The sequence below is a fragment of the Chiloscyllium plagiosum genome, unplaced genomic scaffold (assembly GCF_037043375.1).
Source record: "Chiloscyllium plagiosum isolate Xiang-an unplaced genomic scaffold, Cpla_swu_hap1 HiC_scaffold_21, whole genome shotgun sequence".
NCBI classification, from domain to species: Eukaryota; Metazoa; Chordata; class Chondrichthyes; order Orectolobiformes; family Hemiscylliidae; genus Chiloscyllium; species Chiloscyllium plagiosum.
Window position 1 is genome coordinate 5,382,470 of NW_028270159.1, and position 22,290 is coordinate 5,404,759.

General features: G+C 47.2%; 1 protein-coding gene across 1 annotated transcript in view; it reads left to right on the forward strand.

Annotated features, from left to right (window-relative positions):
* The window catches only part of notch1b (notch receptor 1b), a 112,183-nt gene that overhangs the window by 14,531 nt on the left and 75,362 nt on the right, over positions 1-22,290 (forward strand). The window contains exon 3 of the mRNA XM_087998156.1: positions 21,489-21,754. Coding sequence (XP_087854282.1) covers positions 21,489-21,754 — 266 coding nt within the window. The remainder of the gene's footprint in view (positions 1-21,488; positions 21,755-22,290) is intronic.

Here is a 22,290-nt window from a genome sequence, read left to right on the forward strand (position 1 = left end):
TACTGCGGTCCGGTTGGGTTTTTATCAGGGTGCCGGTTGGGCTTTTATCGGGGTCCCGGTTGGGTTTTTATCAGGGACCCGTTTGGGTTTTTATTGGAGTCCCTGTTTCAGTTTTTATCGGGGACCCGTTGGGTTTTTATCGGGGTCTCGGTTGGATTTTTATCGGGATCCCAGTTTGAGTTTTTATCGGGGACGGGGTTGGGTTTTTATCGGGGACCCGTTTGGGTTTTTATCGGGGTCCCTGTTTGAGATTTTATTGCGGACCCAGTTGGGTTTTTATCGGGGACCCTGTTTGAGTTTTTATCGGGGTCCCTGTTTGGGTTTTTATCCGGGTCTCGGTTGGGTTTTTATCAGGGTCCCGGTTGGGTTTTTATCGGGGTCTCGGTTGGATTTTTATCGGGATCCCAGTTTGAGTTTTTATTGGGGACGGGTTTGGGTTTTTATCGGGGTCCTGGTTGGGTTTTTATCGGGATCCCGGTTGGGTTTTTATCGGGGTCTCGGTTGGGTTTTTATCGGGGTCCCGGTTGGATTTTTATCGGGGCCTCGGTTGGATTTTTATCGATTACCTGGATGGGTTTTTATTGGGGTCCCAGTTGGGTTTTTAATCAGTTACTGGGTTGAGTTTTTATTGATTACCCGGTTGGGTTTTTATCGGGGTCCCGGTTGGATTTTTATCGATTACCCGGTTGGGTTTTTCAGTTACTAGGTTGAGTTTTTATCGATTACCCAGTTGGATTTTTATCGATTACCTAGTTGGGTTTTTATCGGGGTCCTGGTTGGATTTTTATCGATTACCCAGTTGGGTTTTTATTGGGGTCCTGGTTTGGTTTTTATCAATTACCTGACTGGGTTTTCATTAGAGACCCGGTTAGGATTTCATTGGGTTCTCTGCTGGGTTTTTACAAATTGTACAGTTTCCAACTGTTGCAGTGCGAATTGAACATCTCATCTCAATGTTGTTATCTTGTGGGTCAGTCACAAGGTTAAATGCAGCATGATATTTATGTAACTGCCGAGCAGTGCCTTGTGTCTTGCCATCGCTGAGGGATTGCAAAAGATGTAAAGGTGAAGCTTAAGGATAACCTGATAGAGATCTTCCTAATGTTGAAAGAAATGGGTCAGTTTAACATGGAGGACAGAAATAGTGGGTCATTAATATGAGAATCACAAACCAATTGGAGATAATATGGATCTTGCCCCCAGACAGAGTGGGCAATGGGAATTGTTTAACAGGGAAACTGGATGAACATGAGGGGGAAAGGAATGGGAGGAAATGGGAAGACAGTGAACTGAAGATCGGGTAGGAGGAAGAGCATCATGTGGAGCAGAAAGACATCACCGAGTAGAAGGACCGAATGGCTTGTTTCCATGCTGAGAATTTCTGTGTCAGATTTAAAAATGTTAATCTTTGCTTTGAATTGGGACTAAGAGGTACGGGGCAAGGAGAAGCTGAGGGAGGTGGAGAAGCTAACCTCTTGGTCCAGTGTTCGATTAATTCAGAGGGTGAATTGTTTTAAAAAAAACTGCATTGTGGATCGACAAACATTTTGATTTCCAGCCCCGCGACGCATCGTCCTACCATCTGTTGACTGTAAGGATCACACATTGTGTCACTCACTGTTCCGTATCTAAACTCTTCCACACATACAGCCTCCCTCCCTCCCTCGTGCCCCAGCCAGGGCCATGAGCAATTACCAGACAAAGTCCCAAAGCATCCCTTTCAATAAGCGAAAGCCAAGCCACACCACTCAGGCAAACCTGCACCCCCCGCCCCCCACCGCCTTGCCAACGCTTCAATCTTTAAATCTGTTTTTCTCTCATTCTTTCAGTGGCTGACAGCTGGAGTTTGGTTGGACTTTGGGGTCTATTGTTAGACCTCAGATTAATACTGTGTGACTAATCATCATGTCTGAGGCTGTCAGGGCACGTCTTGCTGTGACTGCTCTTTGCTGGGTTACAATGCCAGCGCAGATGGACACACATTCTAATTAGACCCTTTCGTCCTTTCTCTCCTTCAGCCCCTCCAATCCATTCCCTCCCCCCCCAACAATGAAATGAGGAGGGCGCATGTATTATTCTTGAAGGAGAGATAGGCATCCTCATCATTGAGGACACAGAGTAATATTTAATAAGGTTCTAGCACTAAGCACCCTGAGATTTGGGTTAGCGACAAGTGGGATTATGCAGTGAAGCAACTTGGCAAATGGCCCTTGTTTCAATGTGTCTCCCTCAGTCACACAATGCCTTCATTGTGTAGAGCTCAGGCCCAGACCCAACCCCATTCAAAACCCCAGCCCAATCAGAGAGTGTAAAAAATCTGTCGTTAGAGAGGTGCCGGTGAATTGTCTTCATGTGAAGAAAACACTGTCTCTCTCTTTTTCTGTTTCTCTGTATCTCTCTGTCTGTCACTGTCTCTCTCTCTTTCTTCTCACTCTTTCTCTTCTCACTGTCTCCTTACTTTACTCTCCCTTCTCACTGTCCCATTCTCTTTTCAGTCTCACTCTCTGTGACCCCCATCTGTTTCTCTCTGTCTCTTTTTCCTTGTTTTTCTCTTTGTCTCTCTTTCTAATCATCCCTGGCTCCTTTGCTGTACTCTTCTTCATCTTTGTTATTCCCTCTCTCTTTCTCAGAAAACTTGATCAAACAAGAGAGATTATTATGCAATATCTTAAAGGAGCAAAGAGAAGTAGAGGGAATGAGTCTGAGCGGGAGTGCATGTAAGTAAGAGAGAGGGAGAGATCTGGAGATTGGTCTCTCCAGCTGGGTACATTCCAGTCTCTGTTCCCAGTCTATTGGGTGGACTCTGCACACAGGGAGATTTCATTCTGGGTTCCTCATCTTCGGAACAACATCCCAGTTCATGGAGAGGCTGAGAAGATAGATTTAGAGGAACGGACCTAGAGACAGGGATGTTCAGTGAATGGGGAGAGACTGGATATGCTGGGCTTGTTCTCCTCAGAGCAGAGAAGGTTAAGGGGGAATTTAATTGAAATATCCAAGATGATGTAGGTTTGGATCGAATCAATAAGGCAAAGATGTATCCGGGACAGGAGGGTCAGTGACCAGAGGGACACTGATTGAAGTATAAGAACCAGAGGTGGGAGAGAAGGAGAATGTTTTTGACACAGTGAATTGTGTTCTGGGACATGCTGCCTGAAAGGGGAGTGGAAGCAGATTCAACAGGAACTTTCCCAAAGGGAATTGGAGTAATACTGGAAAAGGGGAAATGTGAAAACTAATGGCGAAAGAGCAGTGGATTGGAATTAATTGGATAGCTCTTTCAGGCATGATGGGCTGATGTACTGTATCATTCTCAGACTGATTCAACCAACCCCCTCTCTGCTGGCTCACCCACATTGGCTCCTACTCCAGCAAGACCTCATGTTTAACAATCTCATCACTCTTTGGCCTCACCCCTCCCTATCTCTCCTCAACCTCACAGCCCTCTGCACTCTCCACCACCAGAGTTTTGCATTTCCCTGATTTTAATCCCTCCGCTATTGAGACTGTCCTTCAACTGCTTTGGCCCTAAGTTCCATAATTCTCACCCTCTAAACCTCTCCGCCTTTCTCTCTCTCTTTTTCTTTTAAGATGTACCTTAATACTGACTTTTTTGACTCCACTCAAGATTACCTGGTCCTCTAATATCTCCTTTTTGTAGTTAGGTATCGATTTTGATTTCATAATGCCCCCTGTGAAGTGCCTTGGCATGGCTACTGTTGTTACAGGTGCTGAATAAACATAAACTGTTGTTGGATGGGGGGCAAGGTTTGACCTTGTGTTTCCCCAAGCCTCAGCTCCTATTGTTTACCTTCAGAGTAAGAGGCAACAACATCTGTCGGGTGTGAGATCCTGTCAGACACTGGGCCATTATAACTGGGAGTTAGGCCCACAGCCTGAGACTGCTGTCTGGCTGAGAGAGTGAGACACAGGATTAACATGATCAGAGTTGCTCCATTGAGCTGCTGCAGGAGGTAACCCCACTTGCATTCAATGTGCCAAATGTGGGTAATGCTTCTTATAAGATGGCCACCTACATGGGTGGCTGCGTGATAATTTTAAAAGGACCATGGAGTGCAACAAGTCCATTGTGTCCAGCAAAAGGGAAATTAGATGGAACCTGACTACATGCAACTTTCCTCTAATAACGGTGTTAACTTTCACTGCAGTAAAGATTCCACATTCCATATTCAGCAGGTTTGAGACTATGCAGTGTCTTTTTTATTCACTCACAGCATGTGGGCATTGCTGGCTGGGCCCACCATTAATTGCCCGTCCCTAGTTGCCCCCTTGTGATGATGGGGGCGAGCTACCTTGTTGAACTGCTACAGTCCACATGCTGTTGGCTGACCCACAATGCCCTTAGGGAGGGAATTCCAAGATTTTGACCCAGCGACACTGAAGGAACGACAATATATTTCCAAGTCAGGATGGTGAGTGGCTTGGAGCAGAGCTTGCAGGGGGTGGTGTTCCATGTATCTGCTGCCCTTGTCCTTCTAGATGGAAGTGATCATTTGTTTGGAAGTCTGTCTAAAGCTTTTCTGTGAATGTTTGCACAGCCTCTTCTAGGTAGTAGCAGCAATATGTACTGAGGGTTGATGGTGGAGGGAGTGGATAATCTGGGTGGTACTTGGCTGGGTTGGATTTGTCCTGCTTTTTGCGTACAGGACATACTTGGGCAATTTTTCACATTGTTGGGTGGATGCCAGTGTTGTAACTGTACTGGAACAGCTTGGCTAGGGGAGAGGCAAGTTTTGGAGCACAGGTCTTCAGCATTATTGCTGGAATATTGTCAGGACCAATTGCCTTTGCAGTATCCAGTGTCTCCAACTGTTTTATGACATCACTTAATGTCAGAGAGATCTACAGCACAGAAAAAGGCCCATTGAGTCTGTGCTGGTCAATAACATCTACATAACTATTCTAATCCCATTTGCTAGCACTGAGTGTTGTAAGGCTTGGCATCACTGGTGCACATCTAAATCCTTCATCAATGTGATGCTGGTTCCTCCTTCTCCCACCACCACAGGCAGTGAGTTCCAGATCCCACCACTCTCTGGGTGAAAAGATTTTTCTCACATCCCCTCTAAATCTCCTTCCCATTCCCTTCAATCTATGCCCGGGCTCACTGATCCCTCTATCAATGGGAAATCTTCCTTCCTGTCTATGCTCCTTATAATGTTATTCACCTCAATCATGTTCCCCCTCAATCTCCTCTGCTTTAAGGAAAACAACCCCAGTCCGTCCAAACTCTCTTCATCACTGAAATTCTCCAGTCCAGACACCATCCTGATAAATCTCCTCTGTACCCCTTCCAGTGTTATCACACCCCTCCCATAATCTGGATTCCAGAACTGCACACAGTACTGTTGCTGTGGCTTAACCAACGTTGTATATAGTTCCAGCCTTACGTCCCTGCTCTGAAACTCTAAGCCTCTATGCCTTCTTAACCACCTTACTAAGAAGTGAATTGAATTGGCTGAAGACTGGTATCTGTGATGCTGGGGACCACTAAAGGAGGCCAAGATGGATCATCCACTTGGCACTTCTGACCAGAGGTGGGTGTGAAGATTTAACGTCTTTTAATCTCAATGACACTGAGGTTAATTGGGGAGGTGGAAGCTTCTTGGTGTCTGTTACCGAGTCTCAAGTTGGCCAGGCCCTGACCTTCCTGAATCATTCTAATTCAACATCTGAAGTCAGGTTACTGTTTACATATGAAAGTGAAAGTATTTTTGGAGCTGTGCTTTGATGTTTAAGTTTGAGGTGAGAAGTGCTATTCAATAATTAATCAAAAGACAGAAGTCATTTATTTATTACACAACCACCTGGGTTGAACATTGATCAACGAGTAGGCAAGCCACACTCGCTGCTTCTTGCCTTCCTCCTTCAGTCTCAAAGGTTGAACTGTAATATGACACATTCCACAGGAACCTTCCTTGTTGTGAGAATTGTGATGTGGAATCTTCCAGAAATGAGCCATTCAGCCCCTCCACTCCCTGCTGATCTTTCTGCTCCACACAAACCACCCCTGCCCCAGTCACCATTCCCTTCTGCCACATGCATCTTCCCCATAAACATACCAACACCATTCACTTGGACCCCTCTGTGTGGGAGAGAGCTTCATCCTCTCCCCATTCTCTGGAGGAAGACATTTCCCCTCAATTCCCCACTGGATTGATGAAGCACCCTCTTAGATTGGTGACCCCCTGCTCCAACTGTCTTAGAAATAAAACCATCGTCTCAATATCTAACCTATCAAAGCCTCTGGACACTTTAAAATACATTTTCTGCTATCATGCAGCTTTTGAGAGCAGAAAGCAGGGTTAATATTTCAAGTCCAATGACTCTTCATCAGAGCTGGTTAAGACACCAAACTTGAAAGATTAACTCTACCATCTCTCTCCACAGATGCTGCCAGACCTGCTGAGTTTTTCAAGCAATTGCTGTTTATGTTTCAGATCTCCAGAATTCTTTGATTTATGTTCCCAATCAGCTCCTTTTGACATATAATGTACATGGGGTATTATAAAGACAAAGTCATCATAGTCTCTCAGAGTTAGTAGAAAGAGACAACTCTCTGATGGTGTGTTGAACCACAGGAACACTAAGACTCAGGCGAAGGGAGAAGTTGAGGAGGAGAATCCTTCATGTCAATATCAGCCAGTGCAGGAATTGAACCCATGCAGTTGGTATCATTCTATATCGCAAACTAGCCCTCCAGCCAACTGAGCTTACCGACCCCCATGACACTGTAATATTTGGAGCTGTGGTAGCTCAGCTGCAGGCAGTGCCATGGGCTGTTACTGGCTGTGTGATTCATAGGCCAAGGTTACGAACTCTGGGATATGAGCTGTAATCTGGGCAAAATTGTGGAGAAAATTAAATAAAACTGCAAAAACAAAACTAGCCTTAGAAACAGTGAGCATCAGACTCTATATAGCATCACTGAGGACAGAGTGGCTCAGTGCTTAGTACTGCTGCTCCACAGCGCCAAGGACCCAGGTTCGATTCCAGCCTTGGGTGACTTTCTGTGTATATTCTCCCCCTGTCTGCATGCGTTTCCTCTGGGTGCACAGTCCAAAGATGTGCAGGTTAGGGTGGATTGGCCATGCTAAATTTTGCCCCATAGTATCCAGGGATGTGCAGGTTAGGGTGGATTGGCCATGCTAAAGTGTCCAGAGATGTGCAGGTTAGGATGGATTGGCCATGCTAAGTTGCCCCACAGTGTCCAGAGATGTGCAGGTTAGGGTGGATTGGCCATGCTAAGTTGCCCCACAGTGTCCAGAGATGTGCAGGTTAGGGTGGATTGGCCATGCTAAAGTGTCCAGAGATGTGCAGGTTAGGATGGATTGACCACAGGAAATGTAAGGTTACAAGGATAGGGAGGAGGGTGGGTCTGGGTGGGATCCTTTTTGGAGGTTTGGTGTGGACTCAATGGGCCAAATGTCTCCTTTCTGCACTGTAGGGATTCCATGACACTGCACCTGGAGTATTGTATATAGTTTGGGTCCCCTTACCTGAGGAGGGGTGTAGCTTCATTGGAGGCAGTTCACTACATTGATTCCAGAGGTGAGAGCTTTGTCTTATGAAGAGAGTTTGAGCAAGTGAAGCCTCTACTCTCTGAAGTTTATAAGGGCGAGAGGAGATCTAACTGAGGGATATAAGATGCTAAAGGGGATTGACAAAGTAGACATGGAGAGGATGTTTCCTCATGTGGGGTAACTTAGAACGAGTGGGCATGATTTTAGGATACGGGACAGCAGATTTAAAACAGAAATGAGGAGAAAATAATCTCTCAAAGGTTTGTGAATCTATGGAATTCACTGCCCAGAGTGTGGCTGATGCTGGGACATTGGGTAATTTTAAGGAGGAGATAGACTGATTTTTAATAAGTAATGGTCATGGAGAGTGGGCAGGAAAGTGGAGTTGAGGCTGAGATGAGATCAGCCATGATGGTATTAAATGGTGGAGCAGGCTTGAGGGGCTCTATGGCCTCCTTCTTCTCTTGACTCTTACATAAATTACCAGATTGTCATGAAAACCCATCTGGTTCACTGATGTCTTTTAGGGAAGGATCTGGTCCTACATGTAACTCCAGATCAACAGCAATCTCATGGACTCACATCTGCCCTCTGGAATGGTTGAACAAGCCACTAACCTCAGGGGCAATTCAGGATAGGCAACAAATGCTGGACTTACCAGTGATACTAGCAGGCCCGTTAATCAATGTAAAATTTATAACGGTTATGAACAGTAATAAAATCAAACTGCCACTCAATGTACGACTCATTTCAGAACTATCTGTTCTGTTCAAAGACTGAAATCAGACAGCGATGACAGATCAGACAATCGAGAGAGTTTCAGAAGTGGTTCATAGAAGATGCTGACTGGAGCCTATATGGGGGTGGGGAAATTGCTATTGCTTACCGATGAGTGATAACTGCTCCCACCATCTCATCAAATTATTCAGCCTTTGCCCTAAATTTGCTCACCCTGTCCTCTCCATTATTTTCCACCAACCTCACAGACAGACTACACTGCTATAGCACCTTCCACCTTGGGATGGTGACAAGTACCACCTGGACAAGGAAGCAAATCCCAAAATCTAGTAACTGCTGTAGAATCAGAAATGTGACAGGCAATTCTTGCACAGCAAGAATTCACAAACATGACCATTTAATTTGATTCTTATGATGTTGGTTCTCTGGACTTTAGGTTCTATTTAAAGGTAGCAACACCAACACTGCAGATTCCCTCAGCGCTGGCCCTCTGACAGCGAGGCACTCCCTCAGCACTGACCCTCCAACAGTGCGACACTCCCTCAGCACTGACTCTCCGACAGTGTGACACTCCCTCAGCACTGACCCTCCGACAATGCGGCACTCCCTCAGCACTGATCCTCTGACAGTGCTACACTCCCTCAGCACTGACCCTCCGACAATGCGGCACTCCCTCAGCACTGATCCTCTGACAGTGCTACACTCCCTCAGCACTGACCCTCCGACAATGCGGCGCTCCCTCAGCACTGATCCTCTGACAGTGCCGCGCTCCCTCAGCACTGACACACCAACAGTGCGGCATTCCCTCAGCACTGATACACCGACAGTGCTGCACTCCTTGAATACTGCAAGTATTGCAATATTGCAAGCGTTAGCCTGGATGAAGTGTCAAAATTCTGTGAGTGAAACATTGATGGTGTACAGCAGAGATCTTTCCTTGACTCATTGAGCTGTGAGGAATGAGGTTGTGAGAGTCTCCTTAACTGTCTTCACACAGAAATTGAACTGTCCAGAGGAGCACCCCATTTCATCTGCTGATATCTGTCATACAATTTCACAAACCGATAAACAAGAGCCTGAAATAGGAATAGGGCTGCTGATAGAATTGAAGACACTTTCATTTTTTGGCAAGTGAGTTACTGCCTCTAACACTGGCTGAAGGCTTGTGTATGTGGGACTGTACCCCAGTGAGAGTCCGTGTGTGTGGGACTGTACACCAGTGAGAGTCAGTGTATGTGGGACTGTACCCCAGTGAGAGTCCGTGTGTGTGGGACTGTACCCCAGTGAGAGTCCGTGTGTGTGGGACTGTACCCCAGTGAGAGTCAGTGTGTGTGGGAGCTTTACCCCAGTGAGAGTCAATGTGTGTGGGAGCTGTACCCCAGTGAGAGCCAGTGAGTGTGGGAGCTGTACCCCAGTGAGAGTCAGTGTGTGTGGGAGCTGTACCCAGTGAGAGTCAGTGTGTGTGGGAGCTGTACCCCAGTGAGAGTCAGTGTGTGTGGGACTGTACCCAGTGAGGGTCAGTGTTTATGGGACCTGTTCTCTGAACCTTGATCCTGACTGATGTAACTCACCAATGTGTTCTTCCTCTTTCATTTTCAAATTGTTTCCACTCTTTGCAATTCTTGTTCCTTGCTGAGGTTTCTCTGTTAACATCAGTTCCCTCTTTACCCTCTCTTGTGTCACGCAGTGTCTGGAATGTAGCCCCTGTCTCAATGCTGAGATGTCGTATGTTTGTTATCAAGAGAGCTCTCCTCATTGGGGGGGTTGGGGGGGGTTGGGGGGGGGGGGGGAGCTGATGATTTTTTCAGGAGCTGAATGAAATCCTGTCCACGTGGGGACCAGCACCACAACCTCTAGTTATTGTCCATACTGTCTGCTCCACCTACTTCATCCATGGCAGCTCTTTACAGCATTACCAGGACAGGGTCAGGACAGAGTTAGATATAGAGTGAAGCTTAATCCACATTGTCCCCATTGAACACATTGTTGGTTACTTTCATATTACTTTTTGTGCCATCTTGCTGTGCGCAACCTGGATTACATTTCAGACATTCCAGCAGTGACTGTGCATCATGAAATTCTTCACTGTTTGTAAAATATTTCGGGATGCCCTGTGGTGTAAAGACAGGTTGTCTCCAAGATAAAGTCATTCATTTGTTTCTCAGTGCTCTGACCTGGGCTGCCAGTCCTGTATCCATTTTTGATTTCCCCTCATCTTCAGCCCTCCTGGTGCTCAGGCCCTTGGTGTCTGGGGCAATGTTGGGCCTGTCTGTAGCTGAGCTAGGAAGTCAAACATTTGTACCTCTCTCGTCTAAGGCTCTCTGACAGGGAGGCCGTTAGGTTGAACTCTGTCAATGTTGGTCTTTGGTACAAACAGCAAGTGAACCTGGTGAGAAGCAACTGAACAGACAGCATGAAAAATCTAAAATAAGCTTCTCAACCAAAATAGACTTTTTAGAAACAGATAAAATTCTCTCAGGACCAGACAGGGTAAACACAGGATGTTCCCAATGATCTGGGAGTCCAGGACCAGGGGGTCACAGTTTAAGGATATGAGGTCAGCCATTTAGAAGATGCAGAAGTTATGCTGCAGTTATACAAAACCCTAGTTAGGCCGCACTGGGAGTACTGAGAGTAGATTAGGGCGCCACAGGAAGGATAAATTGGTCTTGGAGGGAGAACAACATAGTTTACAAGAATGATACCTGGACTTCAGCGGTTACGTTATGAGGACAGATTATACAATTTAGGCCTGTTTTCTCGAGAATTTAGAAGGTTAAGGGGAGATCTGACCAAAGTCTTCAAGATATTAACAGGAAAAGACAGGATAGATAAAGATAAACTATTTCCACTGGTTGGGAATTCTAGAACTAGGGAGCACAGTCTAAGAATTAGAGCCAGACAGTTCAGGAGCGATGAAAAGAAGCACGTCTATACACAAAGGGTGGGAGAGGTTTGGAACTTCCTTCCACAAATGGCAGTGGATGATGGATCAGTTGTTAATTTTAAATCTGAGATAGATACATTTTTGTTAAATAAATATATTAAGGGATCTGGGCTAAGGCAGGTGTTAGGCCACAGATCAGCCATGATCTCACTGAATGGGAGAACAGGCTTGAGGGGCTGAATGGCCTACTCCTGTTCCTATGTTTTTATTTTGGAGATGAGGAGATATGTTTTCATGCAGAGAGTGAAGAGTCTGTGATATTCCCTGCCACAGAAAGTGATTGAGGCCAAAACATTTCATGTTTTCAGGAAGGAGTTAGATTTGGTTCTTCGGGTTAAAGGAATCAAAGGGGATTGAGTTGGATGATCAGCCATGATCTTATTGAATGGCAGAGCAGGCTTGAAGGGCTGAATGGAGAAAGTGAGGTCTGCAGATGCTAGAGATCAGAGCTGAAAATGTGTTGCTGGAAAAGCGCAGCAGGTCAGGCAGCATCCAGGGAACAGGAGAATCGACGTTTTGGGCATAAGCCCTTCTTCAGGAATTCCTGAAGAAGGGCTTATGCCCGAAACGTCGATTCTCCTGTTCCCTGGATGCTGCCTGACCTGCTGCGCTTTTTCAGCAACACATTTTCAGCTTTGAAGGGCTGAATGGCCTACTGCTGCTCCTATTTTCTGTGTTTCTTGGAAACTGGTTGCATGTGGGAGCCAGAAAAGCAGAGGATAAATTGAAAGATAAATGGGACTAGGAAAGGATAAAGAACAATGTACAAATCAAGGCTCTGTTGAGTAAATCAGGTTTCACTTTTAAGGCTAGGCCTCATTGGGCCCAGCAGCCTCTGGGCAGGTGTTTTGTATCACCTGCTGCCTCAATGCCTCCTGTTGGTTGACGTTTTATTGCTCATTAACTCTCTGGAATCTGAAACAATTTCAGTTGATTACACTCCGTTGGTGAGGAATGTGCCTTCAATTGGAATAGCTACTGTTGAATGAAGATAAAGTCGGGGGGTCAGAGGGGAGATCTTTTTTGTGGGAGAAATAGTGGTTCCTGGGTCTAATTGTGAATTAAAAATAAAAATGAGGCGAGGACCTGACTCCCGCTCGGACTTAATGAAGGAAGGGCAGGGCCAAAGTCACTGATCTGGTACCAGTGGCCCTGGATCTGTAGGCCTGGAGCAGAGTCAGGGTGACCTGGAAACAGAGCCATGCCGCATGTGAGGGATTGGAGAGTGGCTGCTCTGGGACACGACGGACAGACAGCAAATCCGTGCAGGATGTTCTCCATCATAATGTGAGCTCCATTCAGTGGCTATGAGCCGAGCAACCCCCCCCCAACCCCCCCGAACACGGTTACCAGCAGCAGATGTCTGCTGGCATCGCGATGGGAAAGCGAACTCCCAGCTTAACATTATCATCAAGATCAAAGGTCACAAAGCCATCTGTCCCAGACACCCCACTGTCAGAAACTCTTTTGAGATTTTTCAGATTTTGGGATCAGAGAATGGCATGTGAAGGAGAGAGAGAGAGAGAGAGAGAGAGAGAGAGACTCCCTCCACACAAACTGACTCTCACTGGGGTACAGCTCCCACACAAACTGACTCTCACTGGGATGCGGCTCCTCCACACACTGACTCTCACGAGGATATGGTCTCCCACACACACACTGACTCTCATTGGGGTACAGTCCCACACACACTGACTCTCACTGGGGTGCAACTCCCACACACACTGACTCTCACTGTGGTGCAGCTCCCCCACACACTGACTCTCACTAGGCTATAGTCTCTCACACAGTAACTCTCATTGGGGCACGTCTCCCACATACACTAACTCTTGCTGGGGTACAGCTCCCACACACACACTGACTCTTACTGGGATGCGGCTTTCACACTCACTGACTCTCACTGGGGTACAGCTCCCACACACACTGACTCTTACTGGGGTACAGCTCCCACACACACTGACTCTCACTGGGGTACAGCTCCCACACACACTGACTCTTACTGGGGTACAGCTCCCACACACACTGACTCTCACTGGGGTACAGCTCCCACACACACTGACTCTCACTGGGGTACAGGGTCCCACACACGCTGCCTCTCACTGGGGTGTGGCTTCCACAGGTCACTGACTCTCACTGGGGTACGGTCTCCCACACACACTGACTCTCACTGGGGCACGTCTCCCACATACACTGACTCTTGCTGGGGTACAGCTCCCAAACACACTGACCGTCACTGGGGAGCGGCTACCACACACCCTGACTCTCACTGGGATACGGTCTCCCAAACACACGGACTCTCACTGTAGAGAAAGGGATAGTGTGTGGGTGGTTGTGGATGATAATTGTTAGTTTCTGTAGTTAGAGACAGAAACTGAAGTGATTTGAGGTCTGGCTGCACAGGGGGATCCCAGAGCTCATTCAACAGCATCACTCAATACTTATCATAGAGTCATAGAAATGTACAGTATGGGAACAGACTCTTCGGTCCAACCCGTCCATGCCGACCAGATATTCCCAACCTAATCTAGTCCCACCTGCCAGCACCCGGCCCATATCCCTCCAAACCCTTCCTATTCATATACACATCCAAATGCCTCTTAAATGTTGCAATTGTACCAGCCTCCACCACCTCCTCTGGCAGCTCATTCCATACACGTACTACCCTCTGCATGAAAAATTTGCCCCTGAGGTCTCTTTTATATCTTTCCCCTCTCACCCTAAACCTATGCCCTCTAGTTCTGGACTCCCTGACCCCAGGGAAAAGACTTTGTCTATGTATCCTATCCTTGCCCCTCATAATTTTGTAAACCTCTTATAAGGTCACCCCTCAGCCTCCGACGCTCCAGGGAAAACAGCCCCAGCCTGTTCAGCCTCTCCATGTATCTCAGATCCTCCAACCCTGGCAACATCCTTGTAAATCTTTTCTGAACCCTTTCAAGTTTCACAATATCTTTCCGATAGGAAGGAGACCAGAATTGCACGCAATATTCCAACAGTGGCCTAACCAATGTCCTGTACAGCCGCAACATGACCTCCCAACTCCTGTACTCAATACTCTGACCAATAAAGGAAAGCATACCAAACGCCTTCTTCACTATCCTATCTACCTGCAACTCCACTTTCAATGAGCTATGAACCTGCACTCCAAGGTCTCTTTGTTCAGCAACACTCCCTAGGACCTTACCATTAAGTGTCTAAGTCCTGCTAAGATTTGCTTTCTCAAAATGCAGCACCTCACATTTATCTGAATTAAACTCCATCGGTCACTTCTCAGCCCATTGGCCCATCTGGTCCAGATCCTGTTGTAATCTGAGGTAACCCTCTTTGCTGTCCATTACACCTCCAATTATGGTGTCATCTGCAAACTTACAAACTGTACCTCTTATGCTTGCATCCAAATCATTTATGTAAATGATAAAAAGGAGAGGGCCCAGCACCGATCCTTGTGGCACTCCACTGGTCACAGGCCTCCAGTCTGAAAACCAACCCTCCACCACCACCCTCTGTCTTCTACCTTTGAGCCAGTTCAAGGAGAAATGGCTAGTTCTCCTTGTATTCCATGAGATCTAGGTCAGGCAGCATCCAGGGAACAGGAGAATCGACGTTTCGGGCATAAGCCCTTCTTCAGGAATCTGGCTTATGCCCGAAACGTCAATTCTCCTGTTCCCTGGTTGCTGCCTGACCTGCTGCGCTTTACCAGCAACACATTTTCAGCTCTGATCTCCAGCATCTGCAGTCCTCACTTTCTCTTCCATGAGATCTAACCTTGCTAATCAGTCTCCCATGGGGAACCTTGTCGAACACCTTACTGAAGTCCATATAGATCACATCTACTGCTCTGCACTCATCAATCTTCTTTGTTACTTCTTCAAAAAACTCAATCAAGTTTGTGAGACATGATTTCCCATGCACAAAGCCATGTTGACTATCCCGAATTAGTCTTTGCCTTTCCAAATACATGTACATTCTGTCCCTCAGGATTCCCTCCAACAACTTGCCCACCACTGAGGTCAGGCTCACCGGTCTATAGTTCCCTGGCTTGTCTTTACTGTCCTTCTTAAACAGTGGCACCACGTTGGCCAACCTCCAGTCTTCCTTGTGAAGTGTTGACTGAATGTGACTGTTTGACATGCCTTTGCCAAGTTGTTGAGTAAATGAGAGATTTTGGGGCGAGTGTAGTTTTGCTATTTTTAACTGTTCACATGTGTCTGTGAGACAGGAGCTGCTGTGTGTGAATATAGTCAAATAATTTCTGTTTGTCCCTTACTTAGTAATGGAGCATTCATATAGTCAGTCAGAGTGAGATCCTGAGGTGCAGGGGGTGAGACCACAAGGGATTGAGGTGGTGAGGGGGCTGAAGGATTGAGGGTTGAGTGAGGAATGTGCCAGGAGGCTGCCACACTGAGTGGACCTTGGCTGCTGGGTAGAGCCAGTGAATGTTTGTCTGAAAGTGACTGCGTGGCAGGGACTACCCCCCAGACACTCTGCTTCATCCCAGGGCCCATCACCTTGACTCCCCACCAACCCTTGAGGTTTTCCCCACCCCCGCATTCACCCTTCCAAACCCTTGGTGCTCTCTCATGCCCCTGGATCCTCCCCTCAACCCTGCTCTCTCCTGCCCCACTTGACCTCTCTCTCTCCCTCCGACCCCCAAGCACTTTCTCTCTCTGTCTCTCCTGACCCTGGGGCTCCCCCAACGTGTTCAGGATTAAGGTGAGGTTGGTCTGTGGTGATGGCATGGAATGAAGGTCCCACTCATTGGCAGCTCCACACTCTTTCCTCACCTCTTTGTCTTTTCTGGCTGTGTTTTCTGATACACATTCCTTCAGGTTGAGCTGCCCCCTTGAGGGTACACCAGCTGCTCCTGCCCTCACTCCCCACAGCTGCTGCTAGGCAGCCTTTCACACCCACTCACTGAGCAGATGATCAAAAATACTCCCCCAGCCAGCCCTTTTATCCCATTGTCTCTAAATCTCTCACCCCCAGTCTCTGTCTCACACTCATGCATGTTCGCTCTCACTCTTTCTAATGGTCTCTCTCTCTCTCTCTCCCACTCCGTCCCTCCCTCCTCTCACTCTCTCTGTCTCCCTCTCTGTTTCCCTGTCTCTCTGTCTTGCTGTCTCTGTCTCACTCTTTCTCTGACCCTCTCTCTCTCTCTGATCCCCCACCCCCCTCTCCCCAATTCCCCCTCTCTATGTCTCTCTCTCTCTCTGTCTCCCTCTCTCTCACTCTACCTCTTTCCCTCTCCTCTCTCTCACATTATGTCTCTCTATTTCTCACACACATTCCTTCTCTCTCAGTAGCCTGTGTGTTTTTCTCTCATGAATCCCACTGGTGGGTAATAAAATTGTCCGCTCGATTGACGACCCACTCTCTTAGTTTTCTCTTTGTCTCTTGGTAGCCAATGAGCTTCAAGCCTGTTGTCTGCTGGAAGCAGATGGTTTGAAGAGAAGCTCATTCCACGAGTGTCTCCCAACGCCTCATTGTGCTCCTCTTTTGTTTCCCTGTGACCTGTGCTATACACATGAGCCATTGGTCCGTGTGTGAATTCTGCAGGCCAGGGACTGGCGGTTTTTACTTGATTGGAAGGTGGCATTTGATGTTTCTCCCTCCGAGTCTGTGAACTCATCATGAGAGCCTCCAGGGAATTTGAAAGCGACCATTTGTCCGGAGCTGGTTTCTGCTCGCCTTGTGAAGGTTGGGAAACAGCCAGAAACACTTCTCTGTTAAATAGTTTCACATTCTCCATCCCCAGGGGAGCAGAGACTCCACCTGAACAAGGGGCCCAGAATTAACTGTTGGAGTTGCCAGGAATGAGCAACGAAAAACATGCATTTATATAGCCCCTGTAATATCATAAACCATACAAGGCACCTTCATGGGAGCCATTATTAACCAGAAATAATAGTAGTGGTTTTTAATGACCCAAACGTTACCTGGGTTTGCTTTAGTGTGCAAGATAGAGGGGTGCAAAACTCTTCAATTACATTCAGGAGAACATTTTAACCAATAAGTTAAAGGAGAGGGGGCAGTTATAGAGTCATAGAACAGGCAACAGACTCTTCAGCACAATGCCTCCATGCCAACCAGGTTTCCTAAACTGAACTAGTCCTATTTGACCCGTATCCCTCTAAACCTTTCCTATCAATGTACCTGTTCAGATGTCTATTAAACATTGTAGCTGTACCTGTATCTACCACTTCCTTTGGCAGCTCATTCCATACATGAATAATCCTCTGCATGAAAAAGTTGCCCTCAGGTCCCTTTTTCCCCTCTCACCTCAAACTCATGCCCTCTAGTTTTGGACTCCCTACCCCAGGGAAAAGGCTTCAACTATTCACCCTATCCATGCCCCTCATGATTTATAAACCTTTATAAGGTTAACCCCCCAGCCTCCAATGCTCAAGGGAAATTGGCCCCAACCTATTCAGCCTCTCCCTATAGCTCGAACCCTCCAACCCTGGCAAGGTCCTTGGGGCCGGCACAGTGGCTCAGTGGTTAGCACTGCTGCCTCACAGCACCAGGGTCCCAGGTTCAATTCCAGCCTCGGGTGACTGTCTGTGTGGAGTTCGCGCATTCTCCCCGTGTCTGCATGGGTTTCCTCTGGGTGCTCCGGTTTCCTCTCAGCCCAAAAGATGTGTAGGTCAGATGAATTGGCCATGCTAAATTGCCCGTAGTCAGAAGGAAATGGGTCTGGGTGGGTTACTCTTCGGGGGGTCGGTGTGGACTGCTTGGGCCGAAGGTCCTGTTTCCATACTGTAGGGAATCTAATCTAAATCTTTGTTGTGGAATTCATGTTTGGAAATAAGCCATATTAATCAGTTAGGTTTTAGATAGTTATGAAAAAGAATAAGGGTGGGGTGGGAATAAAAGGGGAAAAGGCTAGTTTTATGAAGATGCGATAGGATTTGGCCCAAGTGGCTTGGGAGCAGCCACCTGTGGTTAGCATTGTTTCTGGGAGGTGGGAGACAGAACAAATCAATCGAGACAAAGGTTGGGACCAAAACCTGAGAACCCTGGATGTAGAGGAACATAAAGGTTCAGATTAAGAAAAAAAAGAGAAGCAGATACCAAGGGCTCAATACAACAGAGTCCCGAGACTCGTATACAATTTGCAAGGGGAGGGGTGGAAAGCAAAGAAAGTGCACAAGAAAGCATTGATGAGTAGAATAACTGAAAATTCAAAGGGCATTTTAAAAAATATAAAGAGTACAAGAATAAATAGGGAAAGATTCCACAATGTAGGGATTATATGTATATGTGTGTGTGTTGAGGCACGATCCTCAATGAATACTTTGCATTGGTTATCACAATGGAAATGGACGAATCAGCTGTAGATAAAAGTTGTAGGACTGTGAAATTGACAGTGAAGAGAAACTGGTAGTTCGAGCAGCCTTAAAGTGAATAAATCTGCAGGCCTGGATGAGAAGTATCCCTGGCATTTGAGGGAGGTAATGGTGAAGATATCAGGGGCTATGGCAGTAATCTTCAAATCTTCAAGGCTTCTGATCAGGTTTCTCATGCTAGACTGGTCAAGGAAGTGAGAGACCATGGATTCTGAGACAAAGTAACACGTGGGATCCAAAATTGGGTGATAGGCAGAAAGAAGACAGTGATGGCGGAGGGATGTTGCCGTGACTAAGTGTGCTTGAAATGTGGTTTCTCAGTGAAATATGTCTTTAGAAACCAATATCTCATCACCTTTTATTTACAAATGCAGAGCCTTTGGCAATAGTATTGCCTCGCTCTGAAGCAAGCATTTAAGGGGGAAGAGGGTTAATATCCCTTAATGTGCAACTTTTTTACCTCAGTCAGTACACCCTGGTTGGATCAGGTTGACAGCCCCAATCGGGGATCTCATATTCTGTGAAGCCCAGCTGGCTGACCTCGTTACAGTCACTACATGCAGGGCTCTTGCAGTTTGTGGTCTACATTAATGATTTAAATGTAGGGAGTATGATCAAGAAATTTGTAGATGACCAAGGAAACAGTAGGTGGTAAATAGTGAAGAGGATGGCTGTAAATTGCGGGAGAATATCAATAGACAGGCAGCTAGGCAGAGCAGTAGCAAATAGAATTCAACCCAGACAAATTTGGGCTAACACTTGGGGAGAGTTAACAATGTGAGGGATTACACTGTGAATGTTAGGAGTCAGGAAAGTGCTGAAGATCAGAGGGAGCATACCCACAGATCCCTAAAGGTACAGGACAGGTAGATAACATGATTAAGAAGGCATATGGGATATCTTGCTTTATTAGCTAGGGCACAAAATACAAGAGCAGGGAGATTATGTTGGAACTGTATAAAACACTGGTTAGACCACAACTGGAATACTGTGTGCAGTTCTGGAAGGACGGGTTTGAAGTAGAGAGGGTGCAGAGGAGATTTACCAGTATATTGACTGGTGGGTCTGAACTCTAAAGTAAATTTGGATAGACTGGGGCTGTTTCTATAGGGCAGTGAAGGATGTGAGGGACCTGATAGAGAGGGATAATAAGGGGACTTAATAGGGTGAATAACAAGACAGTTTTTCAATGAGGGGAGGGGTCAATAATCAGAGAGCATTGACTTAAGGTAGAAGGCTGAAAGTTGGTCAGAAACATTCTCACTCAGAGGGCAGTGGGAATCTGGAACTCACTGCCTGAAAGGATGGGTGAGTCCGAAACTCTGGTAACAGGATAATGAATGTCTGACTTACAAACATTCGTACCTATGACCGCCATGCCATACAGGGATATAATTTTACTCACTCAACGTATAAATGTTTCCTGAATTCACAAATGGCTGCTTTACATTGTCCAGCTGTGTTCCAACTTGTGAACAAATTGACTTGTGAACAGACTCCAGAAGGGAACCCATTCACAAACTGGGCACTGCCCGTATTTAGATATTCACTTGAATTGCCAATGCTTCTCCAGCGATGAGCCCAGAGCTGAGAAGTGGGATGAGTGCAGTCATTATTGACTGGCACAGACATGATGGGCTGAATGGTCTCCTTTTGCACTGTCAATAAAATGTGGGGATACTAGGACAGGCGAAGACCAAAATCTCAGTCAAAGACGGGGTTTAATCAAGCATGGTAATGGAGGAGAGCACGAGTGAGAGAGAGAGAGAGAGATAGAAGGAGAGGTTTAGGGAGGAGGAGGAGGGACTGCGATGGAACAAACGGTGGAAACCCCAGTTGTCTGTTGCTCTGCACAGAATTCAATCCAGGAATTACTCAACCAATGCTCCCAGGTCACAGCTTCCGAAACCTCACCTTCTACCCAGGGTCACTCCTTCCCAACCTTGATCCTTACCCACAGGACCATTCCTTGCTGACCCTTAACCCTTACCTATAGGGTCACATCTTCCTGACCCTTGCCCACAGGGTCACTCATTCCTGACTCTTACCTATAGGCTTGCACCTCACTGATACTTGACTCTTACAAGGTTATGTGTTCTGCGTCTTCACACACAAACCTCACCTCACCTTGCCCCCACCCCTCCCCCCACCGCTACTGTGGTACAGAGTTGGTCAAATCCAGCCAATCAGCAGCTCTAGATGTTATTCAGGAGGTTACATCAAGTGACCTCCCATCTCTGCCAGATCCTCCCCCACCCTAAACCTATCACCCTGCCACCTCTGCCCCATTGCTCCCATTTTATATAAAGCTTGCAATCCATCTCCTGGTCTCGTCCAAAATCCTATTCACTCATCTCCCAGTTTTGCTTAATGGTCTTGGCTCCCGGTCTAACAATAACTTCATTCAAACATTCTTAACTCACTTTTCAAATCCTCCTTATCTCTTTCTCCCTCCCACCCAATCTTCTCCCTCCCTAGTTCCTCATCCCTCCTTCACAATCTCCCCCATCCTCCCTATCTCCCTGTCCCTCCCTATCTGTGTAAACCCCTCAGACCCACAGTGCTTTGAGGTCTGACCAACTGAGCAAACTCTGAGGTTTCCAGCCTGGGGCTTGGGCTCTGGACAACCTTCCATGAAACCGTCCACCTCAACTCTCTGCCTCCTTCTGCCTCTCTCTCTCCCACTTCCTCCTCCTTCCACACCAACCTGTACGACTGAGATTTTGCTCATTTGGCCTGACATCTTTCTTATGGAGCTCAAGGGCAGATTTAGTCTGATTTCTGTCAGTAACTTCCCCAGGCCACTGAAGTGGTTTGTAACTGTGATCAGTGCTGTTTCTTTTTAAGCTAGAATCTCCAGCTTGATGTGTGTGATTGAGGCAGTGAGCAGGTCTCCTCTCTGTTCCTGTACAGGTGCAGTAGTGGCTATGTTGGAGCTCGGTGCCAGTTCGCAGACCCATGCCTAAGCTCCCCATGTGAGAACCATGGGAGCTGCAGTGCTGTTGTCCGGGGCCAGACTGTCGATTATGCATGTGCCTGCCAGCTGGGTTACACAGGGCACCAATGCCTCTCCCTCCTCGACAATGCCTGTCTCAGCAAGCCCTGCCACAATGGAGGCAGCTGCCAACTGGTCAACAACCTGCGGGAATACAAGTGTCGCTGTCTGCCAGGCTGGGCAGGTACGTTCTTACATACCAGGATCCCCTCCCCAGAGAACAGCTCTCACACACACTGACCACTGACTCTCACTGGGGTACAGCTCCCACACACACTGACTCTCACTGGGGTACAGTGCCACACACACTGTCTCTCACTGGGGTACGGCTCCCACACACACTGACTCTCACTGGAGTATAGCTCCCAAACACAGTGACTCTCACTGGGGTATGGCTCCCACACACATTGACTCTCACTGGGGTACAGTCCCAAACATACTGACTCTCACTGGGGTACAACTCCCACACACACTGACTCTCACTGGGGTACAGTCCCATCCAAACAACTCTCACTGGGGAACAGCTCCCACACACACTGACTCTCACTGGGGTACAGCTCCCACACACACTGGCTGTCACTGGGGTACAGTCCCATACACACTGGCTCTCACTGGGGTACAGTCCCATACACACTGACTCTCACTGGAGTACAGCTCCCACACACACTGACTCTCACTGGGGTATGGCTCACACACACACTGACTCTCACTGGGGTACAG